This window comes from Eleutherodactylus coqui, chromosome 5 (assembly GCF_035609145.1).
Source record: "Eleutherodactylus coqui strain aEleCoq1 chromosome 5, aEleCoq1.hap1, whole genome shotgun sequence".
NCBI classification, from domain to species: Eukaryota; Metazoa; Chordata; class Amphibia; order Anura; family Eleutherodactylidae; genus Eleutherodactylus; species Eleutherodactylus coqui.
The window spans coordinates 25,879,200-25,905,953 of NC_089841.1; the positions used below are offsets into that span (position 1 = coordinate 25,879,200).

Below are 26,754 nucleotides of genomic sequence, written 5' to 3' on the forward strand. Positions count from 1 at the left end.
CAGATGGGTCTGTAATCTCGAGAATATTCTGATTGCCATATTGGCTTCTAACTCACTGGGATTTTTTTGCCTTCCTCTGGATCAACATTGGGGGTAATAGGCTGAACTGGATGGACATGTGTCCTAAAATACTATGTAAGGGTTTATTCACACAAGCGTATATCGGCCACGTTTTCACAGCCGTCTGATATATGTGACCCTCTGATACATTGAATTCCAATGCATCAATTCAGATGGTCAATTTTCCAGTGCGTAAAAACAAATGGACGGAAAAGATAGCGCATATGGTGCGCATCCCGGCCGGCTGGTTTTTTTTGACGCTGCCGGAAAAGATAGGTCTGGACCTATCTTTTCGCCTGGAATATACTGGACAGTCCCATAGACTCCTATGGGAGCCTATGAGAGCTGATCAAAAAGGGAGGTGGGAGGGAGTTTAGCAGAATCTCAGCTAAACTCCCTCCCCCTCTTCGCTCCTTGCCGGCTGTCGGCAAAGGGAGTTAGCAGGACAGGGCGGGAGATTAGCGCACTAGCTCCCGCCCTGTCCCGCCCCCTCCCTTTGCAGACAGCCGGCAAGGGGCGGAGAGGGGAAGGGAGTTTAGCAAAGCTGAACTCCATCCCCCTGCCCAATGGTATTCTGGGTGCAGCGTAAACTAGCCGCACCCGGGCCCTTAAATGGGAGATGCAGCTGTGACTTGGTCATAGCTGCTTCTCGCTTGTGCGATTTTCAGCTGTGCTGCAGCCTTGATGCAGCCGGCCGAAAATCGCAGCGCCCATGTGAAGGAGCCCTTACTCTGTAATTATCTGACAACTGTTATCTGTAATTAACAGCCAGATGTATTTGGTATTGTTATACTCTCCATTTTCATGTAAACTCTCATTAAAGCCGTTGTGCTTTTGGGTCAGTAGAGGAGGACGTGTTGGAGTTCAGGTATGAAGACCTTCAGTTTTTTTTAGTATGCATCTTAGTGTATAAACAGGAACCTCAGTGTTGCTGCACCAGATCTTACTGCAGGTCTTTTGTAGCCATTCAAGGGTAACTTAACATATAATCAAATATCAGTGTCAGCAAAGCTCTTGCCAGTCTGGGTCTTTGATGTATTTTCTCTCAAGCACACCTGATGCAACTAATGAAGCCCTTGATTAGTTGCATCCGCTGTGCTTGACACAACGGATTTCCAAATGCGTACTTTTATGAGGGATTCTATTCAGGGGGTGAATAATTCTGAAACAGCAGTTAAACGGCAAAATGTGGCATTTTGTAGAGAAGTTGGAGGACCACTTGTTGTTTTAGTTGTGTTGAGCTATTTACATTGCTCTTGTTTGATTGCAAGAAAGAAACAAAAAAAATGGTTTGTAAATGTGGCTAATAAACCTAATCAACGATGGCGGTAGAATAATTTTGAATGAAACTCTATGAATATAACAACTGACTCAATGCTATCTTCAGTGCATGACAATATTCTGTTAGCTTTAGCACCAGCTGATTGGAATTGTGCAGTTAGTCTGTGATTCACACTGCAGAACTTTACATTGCTCCATGCTAAATCTCAATTGCAAATTGGATTTCTAAACAGGTGGAAGTGCAATACCATCTTTCATGAAACCAGACACCATTTGTAACCCCTACCTACCATAGCCATCAATATGAAAAAGAGCGTAAAGAAGTTTAGTAGACATCTATAAAGGATTTGAGGAAATCTCAGCTTCATCTACCTGATGGTTCTCTGAGACACTTGGCTTTTCTTCTGGACAGTTCTGGGAATATAGACGGCTGGGACATTTCTCTGGTGGGTTTCTTTCCACGAGTCCATCTGTGGGAAACACACAGTGACAGAATAGATTATCGGCATGTGATGAGCAGATGATGGGCTCTAGGTGACCTTCAGTGACGTCTCCCCTCCTTACACTGATCAGCCGTTATATCCATCTCTTCTGCTTCGTCTTTAACCTCAACCTTTAGAACAATCAGATTTTCACACTAAATAGAAGAAAAAAGTAAAATAATCCTTGGTTCCATCACTTTATGGTCAGATTCTAGTGAGACATCAGCGTCATCTACCTGCTGGTTCTCTGGGACATTTTCCTCTCGACAGTCCTGAGAATATGGATGGCTGGGACATCTCTCTGGTGGGTTTTCCCTACTGGATCCATCTATAGGAAATAACCAGAGCATAAATACATTCTATATGTGCTGATGGGTGAATCTAAGTTACTGTCATACCTGCTTTCCTCTATAATCAAGAGAGGTCTCCTCTTACCCCCAGATTTGAGCTGCTAGTGGTTCTCCATCATGGTGTCCTTCTACACATCCCGATGTCCCTCTAAATACTCTCACTCTTCAATAGAGAACTAGTCAGCTCTCCTCAACTGTATTTAGTGGTTACTACTCACCTGGGCGGTAACCTGTAGGAATCTCCTCTTTACACCGCTGATCGCCCCTCACATTTGTCTCTGTAGTATTAATATTGGTCAGATCTTCATCCTGATACAAAAGCTGTGAGACAAATATTGTAAAAGTCAGCAGACGGTTGGAGAAGTCATGTGGAAGGTTTTACATGACCAGAAAAGATCATTAAGCCTTTCCAATCCAATTTATATCCTGGTTTTCCTAGGGGGCTTACTCTTTTTCTGCTGTTATACAACGGAGCTTTATGCTGGCTAAAGCCAGTACTGCGTGATGTGGCACGTTGGATAGGCACCGACACTGCATGAGGTGACACGTTGGATAGGCTCCAACAGCAGAGAGTCTGGCAATATACAGTAAGAAAACCCCAACGGGCATCTTCTAACATCGGAGCTGTACACCCTTAAATCATAATGTCTTTAGACGTCAGACAGTTGATTGGAAAGAGTTAATCATCATGAGAACCAAAAATGACCTGACAGTGGTAGTTATCAGAGTCATGTCCCTGTTTTCCCTGAAAATAAGCCCTAGCAAGAATTTTCAGGATTTTTGAGGATGCTTAAAATATATGCCCTACTCCAAAAATACACCCAAGTTACAGTTAATAAAAAAGTCAATTAAAATAGTGTCCAGGCAGCTATGCATGTAAAAGAGTAAAGGCTTTGGGAGCAAAAAGTAATATAAGACACTGTCTTATTTTCAGGGAAACTGGGTACATGCCCTTTTTAGGCTACTTCTTAAAGGGATTCTGTCAGCAGGTTCATGAAGTTTGGCTTGGAGTTGAGCTCTGAGTCACAAAGGGAGCCGTGCTGGCTTCTCCCTCCCATATCCTGCAGACTGACAGCTCTCTGCCCCTTTGTGTATAGGAGGAGAGCCGTCACTCTGCATGCTGCAGGCGGGGAAAGCCAGCATGGCCCCCTCCGTGACTCAGAGCTCAACTCCAAGCCAAACCTCATGAAGCTGGTGACAGAATCCATTAATTTTATAAATGTTTGTATATTGTAGCTGTATTTCATTCTACATGACCAGAATGTACTTCATTCTTCTCCAAATCATCCCTTTAAAACAAAGTAACTGCAGAATAACAAACACTTGTTTACAGAATTAAATGTCTTTGTCTCCATGATTATCTGACAAGTAGTTTTCCTTTTTACTGACATGTAACCTGATTTATGTCCAGATGTCTCGGTTTACTAGTCATGGCAAGGTGTATTTTGCATGGTTATACTCCCTATTTTCCTGTAAGCGCTCATTAAAGGAATTTGTGTCTCCTCCCTTTCAGTTTCATCCCATTGCTTCTAGTCTTTCCTTGTACAAATGAGAATAGGGCTGATCCCTCTGCACTGTGACAGCCCTTCAGATATTTGTAGACAGCTATTAAGTCTCCTCTCAGCCTTCTTTTTTGCAAGCTAAACATTCCCAGATCCTTTAACCGTTCCTCATAGGACATGATTTGCAGACCGCTCACCATCTTGGTAACTCTTCTCTGAACTTGCTCCAGTTTGTCTATGTCTTTTTTAGGCCTCGGTCAGACGACCGTTTTTTGCCGCGATTTGCGGATGCGCATGCGATCTGCGCATATACAGAACCGTTGCTTCGCAATGGGATCGGTCACATGTCCGCTTTTTATGCGGATGTCCGATAAATTATAGGACATGACGAATCGCAGATCGCACCTATCTGCGATCTGCGATTCCTGTTCTCTTCTCTATATGCGCTCAATGGGGCCGGGGGCAGCAGCGCCGACCCCATTGAGAACATATACTATAAAGATCATTCTCCTCTGCCACAGCTGTAACAGCTGTGGCAGAGAAGAACGATGTTCGCCCATTGAATTCAATGGAGCCGGCAATACAGCTAGCTCCATTGAAAGCAATGGGCTCTGGGGGCGATCTCAGGATGAATTTTCGGGAAGGGCTTAAACATATAAGCCCTTCCCTGAAAACCATCCAAAAATGTGTAAAAATAAAAATATATACTCACCTTGTCCCTGCAGCCGGAGTTCAGCCGCGGCCGGCTGGCAGTTCTCCTGAACTGCTCTGTGTAGTATTCAGCAGCCGGGGATTTAAAATCCCCGCCTGCTGAATGGGCTGCCTCCGATTGGTCACAGCCCTCACCAATCAGAGGCAGCTCTCACTCACCCATTCATGAATTCATGAATGAGTGAGTGGTGCCTCTGATTGGCTCAGCGCAGGGACCAATCAGGGACAGCTTTCAGCTGTCATTTAATAGCTGAGAGCTGCCCCTGATTGGTCCCTGTGCTGAGCCAATCAGAGGCAGCACTCACTCACCCATTCATGAATTCATGAATGGGTGAGTGAGAGCTGCCTCTGATTGGTGAGGGCTGTGACCAATCGGAGGCAGCCCATTCAGCAGGCGGGGATTTTAAATCCCCGGCTGCTGAATACTACACAGAGCAGTTCAGCAGAACTGCCAGCCGGCCGGCCGCGGCTGAACTCCGGCTGCAGGGACAAGGTGAGTATATATTTTTATTTTTACACATTTTTGGATGGTTTTCAGGGAAGGGCTTATATGTTTAAGCCCTTCCCGAAAATTCAGCCTGCGCTCGCCGGCAGCCCATTGTTTTTTAATGGAGCCGGCTGTATTGCCGGCTCCATTGAATTTCAATGGGCGGACAGCGCTCCTTTGATCGGGCCCGTTTCGCCGAAAACGCTGCTAGCTGCAGATTTTTCTGCCATGGTGTGCGGGTGTATGCGCAGAATGGTGTGCCGGTGTATGCGCAGAATGGTGTGCGTCTGTATGCACAGAATGGTGTGCATCTGTGCGGGTGTACGCACAGAATGGTGTGCGTCTGTGCGGGTGTATGCGCAAAATGGTGTGCGGGTGTATGCGCAGAATGGTATGCGTTTGTGCGGGTGTATGCGCAGAATGGTGTGCGTCTGTGCGGGTGTATGCGCAGAATGGTGTGCGTCTGTGCGGGTGTATGCGCAGAATGGTGTGCGGGTGTAAGCGCAGAATGGTGTGCGTCTGTGCGGGTGTATGCGCAGAATGGTGTGCGTTTGTGCGGGTGTATGCGCAGAATGGTGTGCGTCTGTATGCGCAGAATTGTGTGTGCGTCTGTGCAGGTGTATGCGCAGAATGGTGTGCGTGTGTATGCGAAGAAAGGTGTGCATCTGTATGCGCAGAATGGTGTGCGTCTGTATGCGCAGAATGGTGTGCGTCTGTATGCGCAGAATGGTGTGCGTGTGTGCGGGTGTATGCGCAGAATGGAGTGCGTCTGTATGCGCAGAATGGTGTGCGTGCGTGCGGGTGTATGCGCAGAATGGCGTGCAGATGTATGCGCAGAATGGCGTGCGTCTCTATGCGCAGAATGGCATGCGTTACTTTACTGTCCTACAATTAGAATCGGCCCTTTGAAGGCAACCATAAGGCTGATGTGGCTCTCGGTGAAAATGAGTTTGACACCCCAACCCTAGGGCTTCGCCTGGGGGGGGGGGGCAACTAGGTAGGGACAGGGGTTGCGGGTAATTCAGGGACTGCCAGTCACCCAGATCCCAGTTCCCTGACAGTCAGGCTCACAGGCCTGTAGTTTCCTGGTTCCACCTTCTTCCCTTTTTTGAAGATAGTAACATAGTAACATAGTATGTAAGGCCGAATGAAGACATTGTCCATCTAGTCCAGCCTGTCTATCCTACTGTGTTGATCCAGAGGAAGGCAAAAAACCCCAAGGCCAGAAGCCAATTAGCCCTTTTGGGGGAAAAATTCCTTCCCGATAGGGACAACATTTGCCCTTTTCCAATCTTCTAGGACTTCTGTTCTCCAGGAATTTTCCAAGATTATGGCAAGTGGTTCAGCAATTACCTCTACTGCTTCTTTAGTATCCTAAGATGGAATTCACCTGGACCTTGAGACTTGAAGTTAGCTAAGTGATCCCTCACCATCTCTCTGCTTATAGATAGCCTGCATCCTTTCTTTCCTTCAATAGCACAATGAAGATCAGTTGATGTTACATGTACTCTCTGAGAGAAAACTGATACAAAATAGGAATTTTAAAGTTTGGCCTTTTCAACATTTTAACCAATTCCCCATTTTCATCCTGTAAACATTCCATAGCATTTTTGACTTTTCTTTTGCTTTTGACATACCCCCCAAATCCTTTTTATTGCTTTTGGCCTCTGTTGCAAGCTTCAATTCATTATTATGTTTAACTATTCTGACACTTGTCCTAAAGTTTCTGCATTACAATCTTCTGTAGATAGGCCCCATTCTGTACATGTGATGAAAAACATTTTCTCCTATTAAGCATGTATGTTAGTTCTATGTTCACCCATTCCGGTCTCTTTAAATGCTTTCTATTCTTCCTTCTTTTAGGGATTGTTAACAATTGTGCTTTGAGAATCTCATTTCACAATATTTCCCAACCTTCTTGGGCATTTCTGTCCTTAATAACAGTCAGTCATTGGATTCTTCCTACCCTTTTTCGTAGTTCAATAAAATCTGCCTTTTTTAAATCCAACCTTGAGGTCTGAGTTTTCTCAGGTCTTCCTTCCATTGTTATCCAAAATTCAAGAATAGCATGATCACTGCCTTCTAAGCTACAAGCCGCCCATACTTCCTAAACCATTTACTTGGTAAAAATTAGGTTCAAGATTGCAGATCCCCTCGTTTTCTCTTCTACCTTTTGGAAGACAAGGTTGTCAGCAAGAGCGGATAAGAATTTGGTGGATCCATTACTTTTACCCGAAAGAGATTCCCAACAAATATCTGGATAGTTAAAATCTCCCATGATTGACATGTCATACTTTTTTGAAAACTTAGCCGTCTGATGTAGAAAGAGTTCATTCATATCTTCTGCTTGTTCAGGTGGCCTATAGTAAATGCCTACAATGGAGTCCTTTCTGTTGTTCTCTCCTTGTATTCTTACCCAAAGAGTTTCTACAGAACTCCCATGCTCTGAAGCTTGAATCTCTGTAGAGATGTATGCTTTCCTAACATACAATGCAATACCTCCTCCTCTTTTATTAGGTCTGTTTCACATAAATAAGTTGAAGCCTTCAAGCCTTGTATTAAGAACATGTGTATCATTTCACCAAATTTCTTTGATACCTATGACATCCTCTGTTAGGAACTTCAATTCTTCTTAATTTCCTATGCTCTTAGTTTGTGATCGGTGTCTCTTACTCCTCTACCTTCCTTTTTAATTTTTTTGTCTTTGTTCTTTCTTTCCATTTATAATAGCAAGATAATTGCATTCATTAACTTTATATTTATGACTTCCCTTCCCATATTGTTCTAGTTTAAAGCTCTCATGATAAGTGTAGCAAGGCACTTGCCAAATATATGCTTTCCTGTCTTTGTAAGGTGAAACACGTCTCTAGTAAAGAGTCCATCATATAGATAACTCACTTGATGGTCCAAAATCCAAATCCTTTCGAACAGCACAATCGACATAGCCAGTTGTTCACTTATAGAATCTTGTTCCATCTCCTTATTCCATAGAAGATTACCTGGGCTCCCAGTTCCTTCACTTCACTTGCTGAAGTCTTCATATTCTCTGCAGACAGTTGCAAGGTTCTCTTTTGCAGTGTCATTTGTCCCTACATGTTATAGTAGGAATGGGTGGTGTTCTGTAGAACTGAAGAGTCTTGACAGCCTATCAAACACCTCTTGCTTGATTTGTGCACCTGGAAGACAGCACAACTCTCGTGAGCTGTCAGGTCTGCAGACAGCGGCCTCTGGTGGTTGTGGAGGATTCCCTAATGAAAGCAACACTCTCCTTTTATTCTTTACAACAACACTTTTTTTTCCATCAAAACGTTGCTTATTAAACTGTTCTTTGTGGGCAAAGTCATTTCTTTATGCAACTCTCCTGCGTGAGAGCCTGGCAAGGATTCCTGACCAGTATGTCCTAATTCTCATGCATGATATTTCTCATCTCAGACGATTTGGAACACGTTTAGAATTTCTTTTCGAAGCTTATGTTGGTGCGGTTTGAAATTGTTCCAAGAGTGATGTAGCAAGAGGGGTGCAGGATTCCAGGGCTGTCGAGAAGGCTTGACGCAGTTCAATGCTCACCTATTCGATTTTATTTGGGGCTGCTCGGGGGCAGTCATCTGACACAGACAGCTGGAAGTGGACAATAGTCGCCTATGCGGTTGAACAGGGTCCATCTTAATGAGATTGTCTTGGACGAATTTCTGTCGGGGCTCCAGATGAAATGGAGCAGGCTCTTTCTTTGTTGGATGGAGGTTGGAGCCCAGTGCAGAGATATATAGGCTCCTCCATGACGGATGGTAGATGATACCGGGATATGATTTGAAAGTGGACTTGCCTGTTATAGTTGATGACTAGCATATGGCTTTAGCTCCACACGTTTTAATGTTCTGAGATACATGTGGGTTCTTCTACCATGTTTGAAGCTTGGAATTTTAAGATAATTAGTAAAGCTGTGGCCGACCATCACACACCAAAGGAGAAGTTGTGTTGTGTCTGTGTATGGAAGGAAGGTTTATGGGTAAAATGTTTTGGTTGAGTTGTCTGCCATCTCTGGATCAATGCAGTGGTTAGGGGCGTTACTTCGGTAACTGCTAAGGCAGGTTAATTCTCCTAGTTGTAATCAATATATATCTGTAACACCTACTTTTTCCATTCCAAAAACCACAATGTTACAGGTGATGTATGAGAAAGGGATATGAAACCAAACCATATTTGTCTATCAGAAGAAGGGGGTCAGAAAGCCAAAACTATAAAACCACTACAGAGTAGGAGAAGGAGTGATAAAGCGCATCAAGGTATATATTTTAAATATATATTTAACTTGATAAGGTTAATCATTTCTCCTCCACCGAGTGGTGCTCTATAGTGTACTAGTGATGTATACATTCCTTACAATTTCATGTTCTTCCTAAAGATAGCTCATGGCTTAGTGCGGAGAAGATCTAGATAGGAATCCTACAAACACCGGACACTATTACTGAACCCCACCATACATCTGGGTGACATTATTTTGGCTAGCTGTCCATAGAAGGTCCAGAAGGAAACCTTTTGTCTGAGTGGGTTATGTTCTATCTACTCTCATTGCCACATAGCTGCAGGTCTAGAAGCTGGACATAGATATTAGATGACGGCTCATTAACCCCTCAGGAATCTCATACACATGTATATCCGGCATGGCTAGACACGCTGCACATTGTCTCAGTGGAGGTGATCAGCGTCTACCAGACACATCTGCTGCTTGTCTCGGGGGAAATAAAGGAGCAGATAGATATAAATCCAACCTGTAGGCTCCTTATTCCCACCAGCAGTCACCATCAGCAGAAAACTGGGAGAAGATCCAGACGACATGTAATGTCTCTGGTCAGCGGTAATCCTGCCATCTCCACCGGCCTCATCACACAAGTAATAGACATCTAATAAGACTGAAGACAAGAGCTTCACAGCCTTCTACAGATCAGAGAGACATCTCCATCTACCTGATGGTCCTGTGGAAGAAGAGGACGGGGACATCTCTCTGGTGGGCTTCTCTTACTGGATGGAGCTGGAGAAAACACAGACAGACACTGAAGTAATTCTTTACATACAGATAATAAGACGGGTCGGCGCAGAGACTTTTGCTCCAAATACACAGAAGTTTGAGCAGAAGCCTCTGTGCCAATCTCCTAGGTAGTGGCCGGCGCTTGTAACTGCAGGCACAGCTCCCATTGATTTCCCTCACCCTTTGTGTTATTGCGTAACTGACAGCATTCACCTGCTCAGCTGATCGGTCGGAGTCCCAAGCGGCGAACCCCGGCCAATCAACTATTGATGACCTATCCTGATGATAGGTCATCGATAGTATTCACTGGAAAACTGAACTGTACTAGTTGGATTAGTGGAGCCACTCACTACACAATCAACAATTGTGTAGTGAGTGGCTCCACTAATCCAACGAATACAGTTTTCTGCCTGGCCGATGTTTTCCTCACCAGAAGAGCCAGGGGAACATTCCCCACTCCCCCTAGATACGATCCTGCTAAATACATCCATTACCTGGTGATGTGAGCGGCTGGTGGGTCTCCATCATGGCCTCCTTGTACAGATCCTTGTGTCCTTCTAAATACTCCCATTCCTCCATGGAGAAATAGACAGCGACATCCTGATACCTTATAGGAACCTGACAACACAATATATAGTCATCACCCAGAAGCCTCCAGTGCTGTTACTGTATAATGTCCCAGCATTCCCTGCAGTCTCACCTCTTCAGTCAGCAGCTCAATCATCTTGTTGGTGAGTTCCAGAATCTTCTGTACATTGATGTTCTCATGTATCGGGGGCTGAGGTGGGGGCCCAGTTATTGGGTCCAGGGGTCTTCCCCATCCATCACACACAGAGGCCCGGCAGCCATCACTAGAGGTCTTCTTCACTACTGTGTAATCCTGTATATGGGGAGACATTAATAAATATCACTACAGACATTTCCAGAGTCCATCACCTCTCCAGTGACATCATCTGTTATTACCAATGATAAGAATGATGTAATGTGACATCATCGGAATCTCTCCCCTCCCCAGTGACATCATCTGTTATTACCATTGATAAGAACGATGTAATGTGACATCATCAGAATCTCTCCCCTCCCCGGTGACATCATCTGTTATTACCATAGATAAGGATGATGTGACATCATCAGAATCTCTCACCTCCCCAGTAAGCTGGAAGAGTATCTCTAGGGTGAGATTTAATATACTCTCCGGCATCTTGTTTCTGTTCTTCCTCATTTTGTAACGGGTCAATCAGCAAAAATATCATACATATCAGAGGATCTTATATTGTAGAGACCTGAAAGGAAAGAAGAGGAGTCAATATTAAAGCCACACAGCTTTCTGCTGCAGCCTTTTTTATCGTACTCATTTTCATTTTTTTCCTCTCCGCTTTCCAAACATCCTGACTTATGTTTACTGCGTCTTAACCACATGAGAGCTTGTTTTTTGTGAGCTTATAGAGCGAAAAATATGGAATATGCTTCAGATGTCCAGTCAGACTACCGGAGGGGGTAAAAGCACCAGAGCATATTTTCATAGGCTATGCATTTCCTGTCAACAGCCACTACAGGATGAGGCTTTACCTGATAAGTGTATCACCTGCACAGATAGAGAACACTTCCTGGGGGCTCGGAGATGGGAGAATTCTTTAAATGGTTTTAAGAACTAATGTCTGAATCGTTCAAAAAAATAACAGTCGCTCATCAAAGTAAAACTCTCGAAAGAGTAAAAATATATTTAAGCCCAGTATCTGAGGATTCTTCATCTACTCCTAACAGATTTTAAGGTGGAGAGAGAATTTATTTTGATTTTGACTCAGATTCAGATTCTGATAGTTATTGATTAAGTCAAGAAAAATCTAATAAATTAATTAAATTTATTACAAACACTGTGGAAAATGAGAGAAAGGCTGATCCGACCGGTGACCCCAGGTACCTGTCCACCATCTTCATAATCTGTGCTGCGGATGTGCCAGCTGGATCACCGGTGAACATGCTCAGCACAGATTAGACTGCGCCGTTGCTAGGCGGTGACACGGATCCCGTGACTTTTCCGCACTGACAATTGTGGAAGGGCCGCGGGACGGACGGCTTCCATTGACTTCAATGTAAGTCGTCTTTGCAGAATCCACACAGAAAGAGAGAATGCAGGAAATCACGTTTTGCCACAGCATGCTATGGGTGGAATTTGCTGTGCAATCCGGAGGTGGACTCCTGCTATGGATTCCGCAATGCAAATCCGCCCATGTGCAGGCGGCCAAACTCTGATAATGTATAAGAAAGAAAGTTTACATAACTTCCCTAAATCAAGGGCTAAAGTTTATCAAAGCCTCCAACTCTACTGAAGGTACTCAAAAAAGACTGGCTTAAGCTGGAGAAGAGGTTTAAATCCAGTGCTAGATTCCATTCAGTTTACAGAACAGATCCTGAGCCCTCTAGTTCCTCAATGCTCTGCCAAAAATCAATCTAGCAGTTGTAAAATTAACCATGAAATCGCTTTTTTCCTCTGCGGAGTCTTCAGCACTAAACAGTGCTATGGATTGTAAGGGCTCACACCCACTGGCGGTTTTATTTCTTGCGCTGCGAGAGCGAGTGAAAACGCTCGTCTTACAGTGCAAGAAAAACACTACAATATCGCCAGTGTTGTCAATTGGGCCAGCGGCAGCAGCGCTAGCCCCATTGCAAACATAGGGAGAATACCGCGGACTTCTGCCACAGCTGTGGCAGGAGTTTCCCTCATCCTGGCGGGGACCGCAGGGATGAAGGAATCCTCTGCCACAGCTGTGGCAGAAGTCCAGCATGCAATCCCATGGCTTTCAATGGGGTCGGCGCTGCTGCCGGACCCATTAAAAGCAGTGGTTTTGTGGCGACTCCCGCAGCATGATTTTCGGGGAAGGCCTTGAAATATAAGCCCTTCCCTGAAAATCATCCCTAGCTGGTTAAAAAAACAAAACAAAACAAACAAACAAAAAAACTTTACTCACCACTCCGCCGCTCAGACGCGTCCTCCGGCTGGCTCCCCTGCACGGCTGTCCATCACCATCAGCAGGCGGGGATTTAAAAATCCCCGCCTCCTGAAAGGGCTATGCTGATTGGCTGAGCGCTCAGCCAATTACAGGCAGTGCTTAGCTATTCATCAATTAATTCACTATCAAAGTGCTGGACAGCAGTGCAAGAGAGCCAGCAGAGGACGCATCTGAGCGGTGAGTAAAGTTTTTTTAACCAGCTAGGGATGATTTTCAGGGAAGGGCTTTATTTCAAGCCCTTCCCCAAAAATCATGCTGCGGGGGTTGCCACAAAACCACTGCTTTCTATGGGTCCGGCAGCATTGCCAACCCCATTGAAAGCAATGGGATAGCATTCTGGACTTCTGCCACAGCTGTCACAGCTACTTGGAGGCTACAAGTACAGAACACCAAGGAATAAACCTATTAAAGCTCTAAGAGTCAATAAAAAACAATACAATGATTACAAAGATGAAAAGACAAAATAAAATGACAAACATAAGCAAACTAGCCCTATAATATGGAGAGAAAAGTACAGAAGACCTAAAACTTACAGCGAGCCCCCAAAGCCTTGGTTCTGCAGAGTTTAGGTGAAAAATGTGATGCCTTTCCAAGGGTTGATACCATCCCCCGAGCTGCCGCCTGCAAGAAAAGTTATTGGCCAGGTCAAAAAGATTCCATAATAATACCAAGTTATCCCCGCGGACCACAAATATACAGTATATAAACATATAATCAAGTTACAATTCCATCCAACCGCCCCCCCGCCCCCCATGTGCTCTTCAATTCACCCTCCATCCTTAAAGATACACCTTGTGTCTCCTTTGCAGCCCAACAGACAGCCCCGGCACGTCCATTACAGGTCACCTCCATAATACACCACAGCCAGGTACGTTCCATCCACATGGTAGGATGAACTTTCTGCCTTGGGGCTAGACAGCCGTCGCGAATTCCGCAGCAATAACCGTCCATAGACATGCAACGGTAAACGATTCTCCCCTGCCCATGAGCGGAAATCAACGGTGACTTTCCACTCACGGGGGAGAATCGCAGCAGGTTCTATTTCATGAGGAAAATCGTGCAGACGGCTTCCATTTCAGTCCATGGAAGCCGTTCATCCCGCGATACTTCCTCAGTGAGCTCTGCGGAAGTACCATGAGAGTCAGCGTCACAGCCCAGCGCCGGCAGATCCAGAGAGGTGAGTATAGGGTCTCTGGGGGGCGCCGGGTTGGATTCTGCTACGATATTTTGCAGGCAGAATCCGACCCGGCCGTGGGCATGAGGTCTTAGGCAGAATCACCTAATGGGAAGGGGGCGAAGCAGACAGAAGAAGAGTAGAGGACCCACGATGCTGTCTAGATGATAAGTGTTTAAAGGACCGTGAGATCAGGAGTGAAACTAGGATGTGTGTGTCTGGGCAATGGAGGTGAAAGACTAGTGATGATGTCATGAGGGGCGGAGCTCAGCAGTGAAACTAGGATGTGTGTGTCTGGGCAATGGAGGTGAAAGACTAGTGATGATGTCATGAGGGGCGGAGCTCAGCAGTGAAACTAGGATGTGTGTTGCTGGGCAGTGGAGGTGAAAGACTAGTGATGATGTCATAAGGGGTGGAGCTCAGCAGTGCAGACTGAAGGCCCTGTGATAATGGATTTGGTGAGCTTTTACAGGGGCAGGGAAATGCTGAGAGTTGTAGTTCTCTCCTGTTATGCCTTCTTACATCCCATAACAACAGCCTGGATCTGCTGTAAGTTGTAGTTCGGTTATACCCTCTCCTTATAATGTCTTCTGATATCACACAGTGGTATGTTGGGACTTGTAGTTCTCCTCTTATATTTTCCCCCTGTAATTTCATCCGATAACCCTTAGCTCTTGAACATACTGGTGCGTATTCCTTAGTATATGCTCACTTGATACCCACCAGGATGTAAACTAAAGATAAAAGGACTAGAGATGAGCGAGTATACTCGCTAAAGGCAATTGCTCGAGCGAGCATTGCCTTTAGCGAATATCTTCCCGCTCGAGACTGCAGGTTCGGGTGCCAGCGCGGGGGAGCGGTAAGTAGCGGCAGTCAGCAGGAGGGAGCCGGGGGGAGAGAGGAAGAGAGAGATCTCCCCTCCGTTCCTCCCCGCTCTCCCCCGCAGCTCCCTGCCCGCTGCCGGCACCAGAACCTGCAGTCTCGAGCGGGCAGGTACTCGCTAAAAGCAATGCTCGCTCGAGCAATTGCCTTTAGCCAGTATACTCGCTCATCTCTAAAAAGGACATAAACCTACGTAATGTGCATGGCGCGGGCTCAGCTTCTGAGCTGGAGCCTTCTGCGCTAGGAGCCCCATGTGACTGACAGCTGGCCTCCAATGGCACAAGCGGGGATTAGTGAGAACATCGATCGGTATTAGTGTATCTTGACGCCACCATGAACAAGTGATGGAGTCAAGATTGAGAGGTGGGTGACGCCCCCTGTAGATGATTAGCTGAAAATGTGGGTTTGCCTCAGGTCCTGGCAGCCCACAACGCTGATGCCGCTGCTGGAATACAGTGCTCCCCGCACCTCCGTGCGCTCTCGGGCCAAACCCCTTTGCACGTCTGAAGTAATCTCTGTTGCCTGCCACCGTCATGCCCGCCCAGCACCTCCGTAGGCTCTCAGCCACTGCTCCAGCCGTGCGTGGTTGGCTTCCGGCAGCCGCTGCAGGCAGCCATTCTGGCAGCTCAAACCCATTCACTGACGGGCCGCGCTCCGTTGCCTGCTGGCAGCCGCTGCAGTCGGGCATTCTGCGACCTCTAACCCCTTCCCCCACAGGCCGTGGTGTGTTACCTCCCAGCGGCCGCTGCAGGCGGCCATTGTGGATGCTGTAACCCCTTCCCCGACGGACGTGCAGAAGCCGCCCACCCCGATCGGTGTTGAAGAGCAGAGCGGGGTTGGGATGATGGAGGGCACAGGTTGGTGAAGCGGCTTTGGCGGTGGCGCCGCTGAAGGGGTCCCCCCCACCACAGCAGTATTCGCGGTCACCGGTAGGCAGGATAGTGCGCCGGCTGTGCCTTTGCACCACGGACCGCTCAATGTCTTTTCCTGCACATTGTAGTGACCTTCCAGGACCCAGTGTGGCTGGATGCTGTGCAGCCTATCAGCTACAAGGGGTGTCACCACCCTGTCAATCTTGACTCCACCAGCACTTGCTGGTGGCGTCAAGATACACTAATACCACATTGATCTCCCCTTACATGCCAATTGATTGGTACATATAAAGGGTTCGAAGATGAAGCGCTCCCTCTGAGACATCATTGGCTCACCGCGATGTGATTTTGGATGACTGATCGCCAGCCATGGCAACCAGACACCATTGCCTGGCGTCTGGGCGTTTCATGGCATGTGATCGGTAGCAATACCGGTAATACAAAACAGTACTACCATAGCGACCATATGACCACAGGTTCGAGTTCCCTACAGGGACATGAAAAAAATGTAAAAAAAATTTAAAATACTTAAAAACAAAGTGTAACAATAATTAGCAAAAAAAACAAGTAAAAGAAAAACTTTTTGCCCATTTTCCTTTCTTTTAAAAAAAACAAAACATAAAATTTAAAAAATATGCACGTTTGGTATTGTTGTGTTTGTAATGACCTGTACAATAAATTCAGAGCGCTAGATATTCTGCAAGAACCTATCAAAAGACAAACTAAAAAAAATGAACCATTAGCCCTATTTGGTCATTTTGCCTTCCAAAAAAGCAACAAAAATGATCAAAAACGCTCTATGTACCCTAAAATGGTACAAATAAAAACTACAGTTCATCACACAAAAACAAGGCTTCATAGGGCTCCGATCATGCAAATAAAGGTATGGGACTCTGAAGGTAGCCATGCCAAAAAAATTGAGGTGACAGTAGTGACAAAATAGTGACAGGTGACATCAGATAGTGGTGACAGTAGTGACAGAATAGTGACCGGTGACATCAGATAGTGGTGACGGTAGTGACAGAATAGTGACCGGTGACATCAGATAGTGGTGACGGTAGTGACATAATAGTGACCGGTGACATCAGAGAGTGGTGACAGTAGTGACAGAATAGTGACCGGTGACATCAGATAGTGGTGACGGTAGTGACATAATAGTGACAGGTGACATAAGATAGTGGTGACGGTAGTGACAGAATAGTGACCGGTGACATCAGATAGTGGTGACAGTAGTGACATAATAGTGACCGGTGACATCAGATAGTGGTGACAGTAGTGACAGAATAGTGACCGGTGACATCAGATAGTGGTGACAGTAGTGACAGAATAGTGGCCGGTGACATCAGATAGTGGTGACAGTAGTGACAGAATAGTGACCGGTGACATCAGATAGTGGTGACAGTAGTGACAGAATAGTGACAGGTGACATCAGATAGTGGTGACAATAGTGACAGAATAGTGACCGGTGACATCAGATAGTGGTGACAGTAGTGACAGAATAGTGACCGGTGACATCAGATAGTGGTGACAGTAGTGACAGAATAGTGACCGGTGACATCAGATAGTGGTGACAGTAGTGACAGAATAGTGGCCGGTGACATCAGATAGTGGTGACAGTAGTGACAGAATAGTGACAGGTGACATCAGATAGTGGTGACAATAGTGACAGAATAGTGACCGGTGACATCAGATAGTGGTGACAGTAGTGACAGAATAGTAACCGGTGACATCAGATAGTGGTGACGGTAGTGACAGAATAGTGACAGGTGACATCAGATAGTGGTGACAGTAGTGACAGAATAGTGACCGGTGACATCAGATAGTGGTGGCAGTAGTGACAGAATAGTAACCGGTGACATCAGATAGTGGTGACAGTAGTGACAGAATAGTGACAGGTGACATCAGATAGTGGTGACGGTAGTGACATAATAGTGACAGGTGACATCAGATAGTGGTGACAGTAGTGACAGAATAGTGACCGGTGACATCAGATAGTGGTGACGGTAGTGACAGAATAGTGACAGGTGACATCAGATAGTGGTGACAGTAGTGACAGAATAGTGACCGGTGACATCAGATAGTGGTGACGGTAGTGACAGAATAGTGACCGGTGACATCAGATAGTGGTGACAGTAGTGACAGAATAGTGACCGGTGACATCAGATAGTGGTGACAGTAGTGACAGAATAGTGACCAGTGACATCAGATAGTGGTGACGGTAGTGACAGAATAGTGACCGGTGACATCAGATAGTGGTGACGGTAGTGACAGAATAGTGACCGGTGACATCAGATAGAGGAGACAGTAGTGACAGAATAGTGACAGGTGACATCAGATAGTGGTGACAGTAGTGACAGAATAGTGACCGGTGACATCAGATAGTGGTGACGGTAGTGACAGAATAGTGACCGGTGACATCAGATAGTGGTGACAGTAGTGACAGAATAGTGACCGGTGACATCAGATAGTGGTGACAGTAGTGACAGAATAGTGACCAGTGACATCAGATAGTGGTGACGGTAGTGACAGAATAGTGACCGGTGACATCAGATAGTGGTGACGGTAGTGACAGAATAGTGACCGGTGACATCAGATAGTGGTGACAGTAGTGACAGAATAGTGACCGGTGACATCAGATAGTGGTGACAGTAGTGACAGAATAGTGACCGGTGACATCAGATAGTGGTGACAGTAGTGACAGAATAGTGACAGGTGACATCAGATAGTGGTGACAGTAGTGACAGAATAGTGACAGGTGACATCAGATAGTGGTGACAGTGACAGTAGTGACATAATAGTGACCGGTGACATCAGATAGTGGTGACAGTAGTGACAGAATAGTGACAGGTGACATCAGATAGTGGTGACAGTAGTGTCAGAATAGTGACCGGTGACATCAGATAGTGGTGACAGTAGTGACAGAATAGTGACAGGTGACATCAGATAGTGGTGACGGTAGTGACAGAATAGTGACCGGTGACATCAGATAGTGGTGACAATGGTGACAGTAGTGACATAATAGTGACCGGTGACATCACACACGTCTTCTATGCTCTAGATAGCGGATAGTGTTATGTCGCTCACCGACGGATCCTCCGTGTTGCTCCCTACAATTTCTGCGTTCGCTCCGGACGTTCCGCAGGTTTTTCTCCTCTTCTACACCTTCTGACTTGCAGTGAATGTAATAAACAATGGCGCTGCTCTCCATAGACGGCGCTTCCCTGTGTGGGAGACTCACACCGACCTACAGATGACAACGTGCCGCCTTCTTCCTGTCACTGCAGAAAGCCCCTGAGCTGCCGTCTGTCGGAGATCCCTCAGTGGGCCCCTTCCTCACAGATCCTATAGGACTCAGTGCCCAGTGCAGGGTTACAGTGATTAACCTTTAAACTCCTAATTGTCCCCCCTGCTGTGTGAGGAGCACATGTCACCTCTCAGGCAGTGAAAGGGTTACAGCTGGTAACTTCCAGCAGCGACTCCCATCATCCACCAGGAGGCGCCGCTCCTTTATGAGGACCCATCATAGGACCTGCTGATGGCAAAAGGTTCCACAACCCTCCCGTACCTCCACCGGGGTAGATGCTGGAATGGAGGGGCTCCTAGGAGGTCTGAGGACAGGAAGTCACATGGTCTGAGGTCACATGATTGGAAGAGGAGGGGCTTACTGCCGCATTGTGGGCATTATAGCCTTTTACTCCCCACTTCTGCACGAGCCAACCTAAACAACCAAGTGAATGAATAAATCCAACAACCAATCAGGTTGGGAATGGAGTAGAAGTGGGGAGTAATATAGATATATGCGTTCTGTGGAGAGAAGAGGAGAGGAGGCTGCTGGGAGGGCTGTGACTGGAGGGTAGAAGGAGCTCCTTCCTGTGGAGTCAGTAGTCCGGCTCTTCTCTCCTGGAATGGAGGTGTTAGAAGGTCCTCCGGCTCCTCTTATTACATCCTGATATCAGTAATTCGGAGAGCCGTCTGATGTGGTTGGAGGAAACATTTAGGAGAAAAGATCTATTTGTGGAGCTGAAAGCTGAACTTGTCCTCCTGCTGGATGAGTGCGGAGCGAGGAGCCCTGATGACCTGCAGCCCTTTATATCTACTAGACGGGGTCAGCAGGACCCTCTAGAGCCACATCTGCCCCCCTGGATGAGTGCGGAGCGAGGAGCCCTGATGACCTGCAGCCCTTTATATCTACTAGACGGGGGTCAGCAGGACCCTCTGGAGCCACATCTGCCCCCCTGGATGAGTGCGGAGCGAGGAGCCGTGATGACCTGCAGCCCTTTATATCTACTAGACGGGGGTCAGCAGGACCCTCTGGAGCCACATCTGCCCCCCTGGATGAGTGCGGAGCGAGGAGCCCTGATGACCTGCAGCCCTTTATATCTACTAGACGGGGGTCAGCAGGACCCTCTAGGGCCACATCTGCCCCCTGGATGAGTGCGGAGCGAGGAGCTCTGATGACCTGCAGCCCTTTATATCTACTAGATGGGGTCTGCAGGACCCTCTAGAGCCACATCTGTCCCCCTGGATGAGTGCGGAGCGAGGAGCCCTGATGGCCTGCAGCCCATTATATCTACTAGATGGGGACAGCAGGACCCTCTGGAGCCACATCTGCCCCCTGGATGAGTGCGGAGCGAGGAGCCCTGATGACCTGCAGCCCTTTATATCTACTAGATGGGGACAGCAGGACCCTCTAGAGCCACATCTGCCCCCTGGATGAGTGCCGAGCGAGGAGCCCTGATGACCTGCAGCCCTTTATATCTACTAGATGGGGACAGCAGGACCCTCTAGAGCCACATCTGCCCCCTGGATGAGTGCGGAGAGAGGAGCCCTGATGACCTGCAGCCCTTTATATCTACTAGACACGGTCAGCAGGACCCTCTAGAGCCACATCTGCCCCCCCTGGATGAGTGCGGAGCGAGGAGCCCTGATGACCTGCAGCCCTTTCTATCTACTAGACGGGGGTCAGCAGGACCCTCTAGAGCCACATCTGCCCCCCTGGATGAGTGCGGAGCGAGGAGCCCTGATGGCCTGCAGCCCTTTATATCTACTAGACACGGTCAGCAGGACCCTCTAGAGCCACATCTGCCCCCCTGGATGAGTGCGGAGCGAGGAGCCCTGATGGCCTGCAGCCCTTTATATCTACTAGACACGGTCAGCAGGACCCTCTAGAGCCACATCTGCCCCCCTGGATGAGTGCGGAGCGAGGAGCCCTGATGGCCTGCAGCCCTTTATATCTACTAGACGGGGTCAGCAGGTCCCTCTAGAGCCACATCTGCCCCCCTGGATGAGTGCAGAGCGAGGAGCCCTGATGACCTGCAGTCCTTTATATCTACTAGACGGGGTCAGCAGGACCCTCTAGAGCCACACCTGCCCCGCTGGATGAGTGCGGAGCTAGGAGCCCTGATGGCCTGCAGCCCTTTATATCTACTAGACGGGGGTCAGCAGGACCCTCTAGAGCCACATCTGTCCCCCTGGATGAGTGCAGAGCGAGGAGCCCTGATGGCCTGCAGCCCTTTATATCTACTATACAAGGTCAGCAGGACCCTCTAGAGCCACATCTGCCCCCCTGAATGAGTGCAGAGCGAGGAGCCCTGATGACCTGCAGCCCTTTATATCTACTAGACGGGGGTCAGCAGGACCCTCTAGAGCCACATCTGTCCCCCTGGATGAGTGCGGAGCGAGGAGCCCTGATGGCCTGCAGCCCTTTATATCTACTAGATGTGGTCAGCAGGACCCTCTAGAGCCAGATCTGCCCCCCTGGATGAGTGCAGAGCGAGGAGCCCTGATGGCCTGCAGCCCTTTCTATCTACTAGATGGGGTCAGCAGGACCCTCTAGATCCACATCTGTTCCCCTTGATGCAGTATATAAGAGAGCAGCACCAGGCGATGTTATATTGTAGAAATCACATGATAAATCTAGCACAATCCATGTGTCTTCAGTAGAAAGAATCTTTATTCCCAAAACGACCAGATTACAGCAACATTTCAACTCGCAAAAGTAGAGTCTTTCTCAAGCTGTCGGTACATACACATATACCCCTCATTTAAATAGAAAGCCTCAACCAATCAAAGCATACATTAATTAAAAGTATTTAGCAGTGTATCTAACTCACCTGACCGGGGATGAGAGCGCACCTGTCACACTGTAACCGCCACCTCAGATCACTCAAAGGGTGTTCCAGACGCCAACAGCACCATCTTTGCCAGCTAATGCATACACAGGTGCCGTTTGTAGTCTCCCGAGATTACGGCGGCCATCTTGCTGCACCTAACCATGAGAGGTTACCTACACCCGAGGTTCACACGGCGGCCACCTTGGTCCTTACAAGTAATCGTTCAAGCCAGCTAATGCCTACACAGGTGCCGTTTGTAGTCTCGCTTGGAGAAGCCTGCGCCTATGTGCTTTATACATTGAGTAAAAAGAAAAAAAACCCTTCCTGAGTAGGATCTGTCGGTCAGTGCTGCTGCCTATACATTGCTTGCTCCCCTGGATGAGTGCGGAGCGAGAAGCCCTGATGACCTGCAGCACTTTCTATCTACTAGAAGGGGGTCACCAAGACCATCTAGAGCAACATCTGCCCCCCTGGATGAGTGCGGAGCGAGGAGCCCTGATGATCTGCAGCACTTTCTATCTACTAGAAGGGGGTCACCAAGACCATCTAGAGCCACATCTGCCCCCCTGGATGAGTGCGGAGCGAGGAGCCCTGATGACCTGCAGCCCTTTCTATCTACTAGAAGGGGGTCACCAAGACCATCTAGAGCCACATCTGCCCCCCTGGATGAGTGCGGAGCGAGGAGCCCTGATGACCTGCAGCACTTTCTATCTACTAGAAGGGGGTCACCAAGACCATCTAGAGCCACATCTGCTCCCCTGGATGAGTGCGGAGCGAGAAGCCCTGATGACCTGCAGCACTTTCTATCTACTAGAAGGGGGTCACCAAGACCATCTAGAGCCACATCTGCCCCCCTGGATGAGTGCGGAGCGAGGAGCCCTGATGGCCTGCAGCCCTTTCTATCTACTAGAAGGGGGTCACCAGGACCATGTAGAGCCACATCTGCTCCCTGGATGAGTGCGGAGAGAGGAGCGGAAATTTCTGTGAAAAATTCTGCAGTATTTCCGCCCCCCCCCCCCTCAGTGTAATAGCGACAACCCACTGCGGCCCCCGGTGTAATAGCGACACTTGACAGCGCCCCCTAGCAGTAATAGCAACATCCCCGAGCGGTAATAGTGACACTCCATAGCAGCCCCCAATTGGTAATAGCGACATCTCACAGCGGCCCCAAGTATCATAGCGACATCCCACAGCGGCCCCCAGCATAATAGTGACACCCCACGGCGGCCCCCAGCATAATAGTGACACCCCACGGCGGCCCCCAGTGTAATAGTGACATCCCCTGACAGCCCCCAGCGTAATAGTGACATCCCCTGGTGACCCCCAGCGTAATAGTGACATCCTCTGGTGGCCCCCAACATAATAATGACATCCCCTGGCGGCCCCCAGTGTAATAGTGACATCCCATAGCGGCCTCCCGACTCAGTTGCTCACAGTTGTGGTGCGCTCTCCTCCTGCGCCTCTGCCGCCGCTGTCCTCTATGTCGGGGGCCACAAGCCAGGCCCTGCGCTGCCTGTGCCAGCGCTCCCAGCCTTGGGCCCGCCACTCTTAGGCCTCATGTCCACGGGCAAAAGAAGAATTAAAATCCGCAGCGGATTTTAACTCTTCTCCCGCGCACGGATCCGCACCCCATAGGGATGCATTGACCACCCGCGGGGTAGATAAATACCCGCGGATGGTCAATAAAAGTGATTTTTTTAAAAATGGAGCATGAAAAAATCTGGACCATGCTCCATTTTCATGCGGGTCTCCCGCGGGGACGGCTCCCGCAGGCTTCTATTGAAGCCCATGGAAGCCGTCCGGATCCGCGGGAGACCTAAAATAGGAATTTAAAAGAATTTACCCATCCGGAGCGGACCGGGAAGGTCTTCTCTTCCTCACGGCCGCATCTTTCTTGCTTCGGCTCGGCGGATGTGCCCGGCGCATGCGCGCGGCACGTCGGCGACGTGCCGGCTACGTGCCGCAGCCGTGACGAGTTCATCCGCCGGCCGAAAAAGAAGATCCGGCCGTGAGGAAGAGAAGACTTTCCCGAACCGCTCCGGATGGGTAAATTCTTTTAAATTCCTATTTTCAGCCCTCATGTCCGCGGGGCAGGAGGGACCCGCTGCAGATTCTCCATGTAGAATCCGTAGCGGGCCTGATTTTCCCCGTGGACATGAGGCCTTAGCATCGCTGCAGTCCTCAGCTCCCAGCCAATCAGAAGCTCGGACGTGAATCAGTTGCTTGACAGGTGTATTATAACGACATAATACACCAGTATTGAGAAGACATCAGAAGAGGAGGATCCCAGCTGCACTGCTACTAGTGTTCCCTGCCGGTATTCACAAGTGGTGAGTGGCTGATGGCGGCGCATGCCAGTAGGGAGGGCTCTGCGTGCCGCAGGTTCGCCACCACAGCTCTAGAGCCACATCTGCCCCCATGGATGAGTGCGGAGCGAGGAGCCCTGATGACATGCAGCCCTTTCTATCTACTAGACGGGGGTCTGCAGGACCCTCTAGAGCCACATCTGTCCCCTGGCTAAGTGCGGAACGAGGAACACTGATGACTTGCAGCCCTTTATATCTATTAGATAGGGGTCAGCAGGACCCTCTAGAGCCACATCTGCCCCCCTGGATGAGTGCGGAGCGAGGAGCCCTGATGACCTGCAGCCCTTTCTATCTACTAGACGGGGGTCTGCAGGACCCTCTAGAGCCAAATCTGTCCCCTGGCTGAGTGCGGAGCGAGGAACACTGATGACTTGCAGCCCTTTATATCTATTAGATAGGGGTCAGCAGGACCCTCTAGAGCCACATCTGCCCCCCTTGGATGAGTGCGGAGCGAGGAGCCCTGATGACCTGCAGCCCTTTCTATCTACTAGACAGGGGTCAGCAGGACCCTCTAGAACCACATTTGCCCCCTGGATGAGTGCGGAGCGAGGAGCTGATAGGGAGACACTATCTTGGTAAATAATGGGGTCTCGAAGTGAAAGATTTAGGCTCAATGCCAACGGGTGAAATTGCATTGCGGAATCCGCGCATATTTGAATTTAAGCAAGCAGATAACAGCATACCCCATTTTGCTGCGGCTCCCGCATGGACGGCTTCCATTGAAGTCAATGGAAGCTGTCCGATCCGCAGCCTGTCTGCAATTGACATTGTGGACGGGCCACGGATTCCGCTGTAAAACAGGATTTTGAAAAAAAACCTCCTACTGCGCATGTGTGCGCCCATACACATCCTATACTAGTTAGCTACTTAAGAGTTTATATGTGCGTAAATGAAGGCGACCGCTGTATGCAGAAGACAATGGGAGTGCTGTCATCTGCATACAGCTGCGTTGTTCTTGTAGTTATCGCTGAGAGAGTTTCGAGCGGGATACCAGCTTAAACAATAGTATCAGTGGTATCCCGCTAAGAACCCGCTGCCAAGACTCCTCGCTGATGTTTAGCTTGCTAAAAGCGATGAATGAACAGCGCACGATGGCCGCACATTTAGACAACGATTTGCTCAAAAGATGGCTTATAAGTGATAATCATTGTGTCTAAGTGGGCTTTTAGTCACGTTGGATTGTTTTGGTTTTATATTGTAGAAGAATCTGGGACTTCTTGCTCCCCAGACCGCCGTCTCTGCACCTCGTGTCCGGTAGATCATGTAGAGAGTACTCCGTCCTTAGTAGACGGGAGGCCCAATGTCCAGCCAGCCTATCCAGCCCGGCTTGGCACATAGCAGAGCGGGAAGATGCCGGGAGCAGGTGAGCCGCGGGTCACGGCAGGGGCACGGGTCGGATCCCGCTGTGAGAATGCTCGCAGTGGGATCCAATCCCGCCGTCTGCAAGAGGCCTAACAAAGAGGAATTTTGTATCGACAATTGGCGTAGATTATCCTGAACATCATCAGCCCCCTTTTAATAATACTTTATCACACATAGCATGAATTACGTAGCCGCTCTATGGGCTAGAACAACGCTTTTTGAAAATGTAGAGAATTAGGCAAAACAAAAGATCTAAGCGTAATATATGAATAATTATTACAGCAATCGGTTGAGTAATGAGCCCGGCTCCCACTGACTGCATGTGACCGGATCCTCTTCATTCAGTTTTGGTGGTAACTCCTAGAGATACCTGAAGTACCTCCCCAACCACCCCGAGCACAGAATGGAAGCATTGCACATGCTAGGGCACACAAACGCCTTCCACAACATAATAGTGCATGCTAACCCACAGTAGCAGATGCCAAGCTGTAGCTGGCCTCTCCGCCATCTGAGTGATAATATATTCCCGGTGCTGCAGTATGCTGTCAGTGGCAGAGTGCATCTGATCACGGGTATGTGGTCCAGCAAGCATGGATCTCATGTAATCTCACACGTAACTTGTCTGGCCCATGATGAACCTGGTGCTCCAATGCTTTCACTGCTGGAAAAGGCCAGGAAACTGTGCAAGCACTCTTGACATTCACACCCAGCTGCCTCTCATCTGGTGTGAGTGCAGCAACGGTCCAGGCTACCACCCAACCACCTCATCTATGGCATGCCTAGGCAACGACCCAGATTTAGGAGGGGTTAAGCAGCGAGGGAAATTGAGATGGTAATCACTGTGGCTCTGCTGCATCTCCTGGCAAAGTGGAAAACGTGGTCTGGGTATGGTGCTACACAGTGGCAAAATTTGACAGTTCTCACTGTGTGCTTTCCCCGGGGTCTGGCAGGGTATGATGGTGATACTCAAGTGCCTCGCTACCTGCAGAGTCGGGTAGGAGAAGATCTTGGCTTGTCATGATGCCAGTCTGTGTACAGGTAGGGACCTATTCCAAACAAAATAATAAATATAAAA

General features: G+C 48.2%; 1 protein-coding gene across 1 annotated transcript in view; it reads right to left on the bottom strand.

Annotated features, from left to right (window-relative positions):
• Nucleotides 1-19,475, bottom strand: part of LOC136627319 (oocyte zinc finger protein XlCOF6-like) — a 232,291-nt gene extending 212,816 nt beyond the window's left edge. The window contains exons 1-10 of the mRNA XM_066602321.1: nucleotides 19,404-19,475; nucleotides 13,444-13,531; nucleotides 11,044-11,182; nucleotides 10,600-10,779; nucleotides 10,394-10,517; nucleotides 9,838-9,902; nucleotides 2,392-2,494; nucleotides 2,060-2,151; nucleotides 1,906-1,978; nucleotides 1,714-1,811 (exon numbers count right to left, since the gene is read on the bottom strand). Of these exons, the coding sequence (XP_066458418.1) occupies nucleotides 1,714-1,811; nucleotides 1,906-1,978; nucleotides 2,060-2,151; nucleotides 2,392-2,494; nucleotides 9,838-9,902; nucleotides 10,394-10,517; nucleotides 10,600-10,779; nucleotides 11,044-11,121 (813 nt within the window). The 5' untranslated portion in view covers nucleotides 11,122-11,182; nucleotides 13,444-13,531; nucleotides 19,404-19,475. The remainder of the gene's footprint in view (nucleotides 1-1,713; nucleotides 1,812-1,905; nucleotides 1,979-2,059; nucleotides 2,152-2,391; nucleotides 2,495-9,837; nucleotides 9,903-10,393; nucleotides 10,518-10,599; nucleotides 10,780-11,043; nucleotides 11,183-13,443; nucleotides 13,532-19,403) is intronic.
• Between the last annotated feature and the right edge of the window lie 7,279 nt (nucleotides 19,476-26,754).